We start from the raw sequence: 2,064 nt of genomic DNA, 5'->3' as shown, positions 1-2,064 counted from the left end.
GCCCTCTTCTATCGAATCCCTAAATTAATGCTTATTATGCCTGAATAATCAGGTCTCTATAGTTATTGATATATTTCTTGTTTCATAAGCAACCAAGTTAATAAGTTGTGAATAAATATTGTGGTTTCCACTTTATTCAGGAGAAAACAACATGAATGGTGGATTATATACTGGTAGTGGCACTTCAAGGATCAAACATATGGATTAAACCTCCAAATATGGAGTGTTCATTTCACAGAAAGTTTCCTTGCAGATTAATTATTTCTAACCTACATTTTCTCCACTTTGCCTGAAATAATGCAGCAAAATAACAGTACTGCTGAGTTCATACTGTTAGGATTGACCCAAGATCCTATGAAAAAGAAAACGGTATTTGTAATATTTTTCATTTTTTATTTGGGAACTGTGGTTGGGAATTTGCTTATTATTGTGACCATCAAGTCCAGCCGGACACTTGGGAGCCCCATGTACTTTTTCCTATTTTATTTGTCCTTTGCTGATTCCTGCTTTTCAACTTCCACAGCCCCTAGACTAATTGTGGATTCACTCTCTGCAAAAAATACCATAACTTACAATGCATGCATGACTCAAGTCTTTGCACTACATTTCTTTGGTTGCATGGAGGTTTTTGTCCTCCTCCTCATGGCCTTTGACCGGTATGTGGCCATCTGCAAGCCCTTACACTACCCAACCATCATGAGCCGGCGGGTCTGCACCATCCTAATTGTTCTGGCATGGATTGGATCTTTTATCCATTCTACAGCCCAGATTATCCTGGCTTTGAGATTGCCCTTCTGTGGACCCAATTTGATTGATCATTACTGCTGTGATTTGCAGCCCTTGCTGAAACTTGCTTGCATGGACACTTATGTGATCAACCTACTGTTGGTGTCTAATAGTGGGGCCATTTGCTCAAGCAGTTTTGTGATTCTGATGATCTCCTACATTGTCATCTTGCATTCCCTGCGAAACCACAGTGCGGAAGGGAGGAAAAAAGCTCTCTCTACTTGCACTTCTCACATCATCGTAGTAGTCTTATGCTTTGGTCCATGCATATTCATATATACACGGCCTCCAACCACCTACTTCATGGACAAGATGGTAACTGTATTTTATACTATTGGGACACCTTTTCTCAATCCACTTATCTACACACTGAGGAATGCAGAAGTGAAAAATGCCATGAGAAAGTTATGGCATATCAAGATTACCTCAGAAAGCAGAAGATGAATTGAGGATTTTGGTTGATTACTTAATCTGTACAGATATCAAATATGATACTGTGTATCCTGATTTACCCAACACACTCTAATATATCACACCAGAGTTCCTTACTCTTTTCCGTACTTCTGCCCTTAAACTAGTAGCTTCCCTGATATTGCCAGCCTGGTTCTTTCTTTTATTGAGAGCTCACTTCCAATGTTGCTGATTGTGAAATACTGCTCAAAACTCTGTCTACACTCTGGTATATTAATAAGAAAGGTATTTATACAATCACAACTGTTCAAAAAATGTTCATCCATAAATAAAATATTTTATGACTTGTAATTACCTGTATAGCAAGTTTCAAAAAAGGTATCCTACTGTCTTTTCAACACATTCAGAGCAATGGGAATTTTTTTTTTTTTGCATTAGAAATTCTTTACATTACATCATTGGTTTGTCTTTATTTTTTTATTTTTTTAAGATTTTATTTATTTATTTATTCATGAGAGACACAGAGAGAAAGAGGCAGAGACACAGGCAGAAAGAGAAGCAGGCTCTATGCAGGGAGCCTGATGTGGGACTAGATCCTGGGACTCCAGGATCAGGCCCTGGGCCAAAGGCAGGCTCTAAACCACTGAGCCACCCAGGGATCCCCCATTAGTTTATCTTTACAAAGTTCCATACAAGTGAACCAAAGGCCTAAAAGTGTGTGTGTGTGTGTGTGTGTGTGTGTGTGTGTGTGTGTGTGTGTAGATTTATATACATATTTTTTCTTATTGTTTCTTTTCGCTATTAACATATTTGACACATTATGCATGGGGTTTTGAAGTGTTTTATTAGAAAGATCTTGAGATATTC

General features: G+C 38.1%; 1 protein-coding gene across 1 annotated transcript; it reads left to right on the top strand.

Moving 5' to 3' along the window:
* Positions 1-297: 297 nt before the first annotated feature.
* LOC129514816 (olfactory receptor 4C11-like) lies at positions 298-1,230 on the top strand. The gene has a single exon (XM_055333518.1). It carries the CDS (start codon positions 298-300, stop codon positions 1,228-1,230), a length of 933 nt encoding a protein of 310 aa, XP_055189493.1.
* The last annotated feature ends 834 nt before the right edge of the window (positions 1,231-2,064 follow it).

Source organism: Nyctereutes procyonoides, unplaced genomic scaffold (genome assembly GCF_905146905.1).
Source record: "Nyctereutes procyonoides isolate TBG_1078 unplaced genomic scaffold, NYPRO_anot_genome, whole genome shotgun sequence".
NCBI classification, from domain to species: Eukaryota; Metazoa; Chordata; class Mammalia; order Carnivora; family Canidae; genus Nyctereutes; species Nyctereutes procyonoides.
The sequence above is the reverse complement of the archived record's forward strand: the minus strand, read 5'-3'. Positions and strand labels throughout refer to the sequence as shown.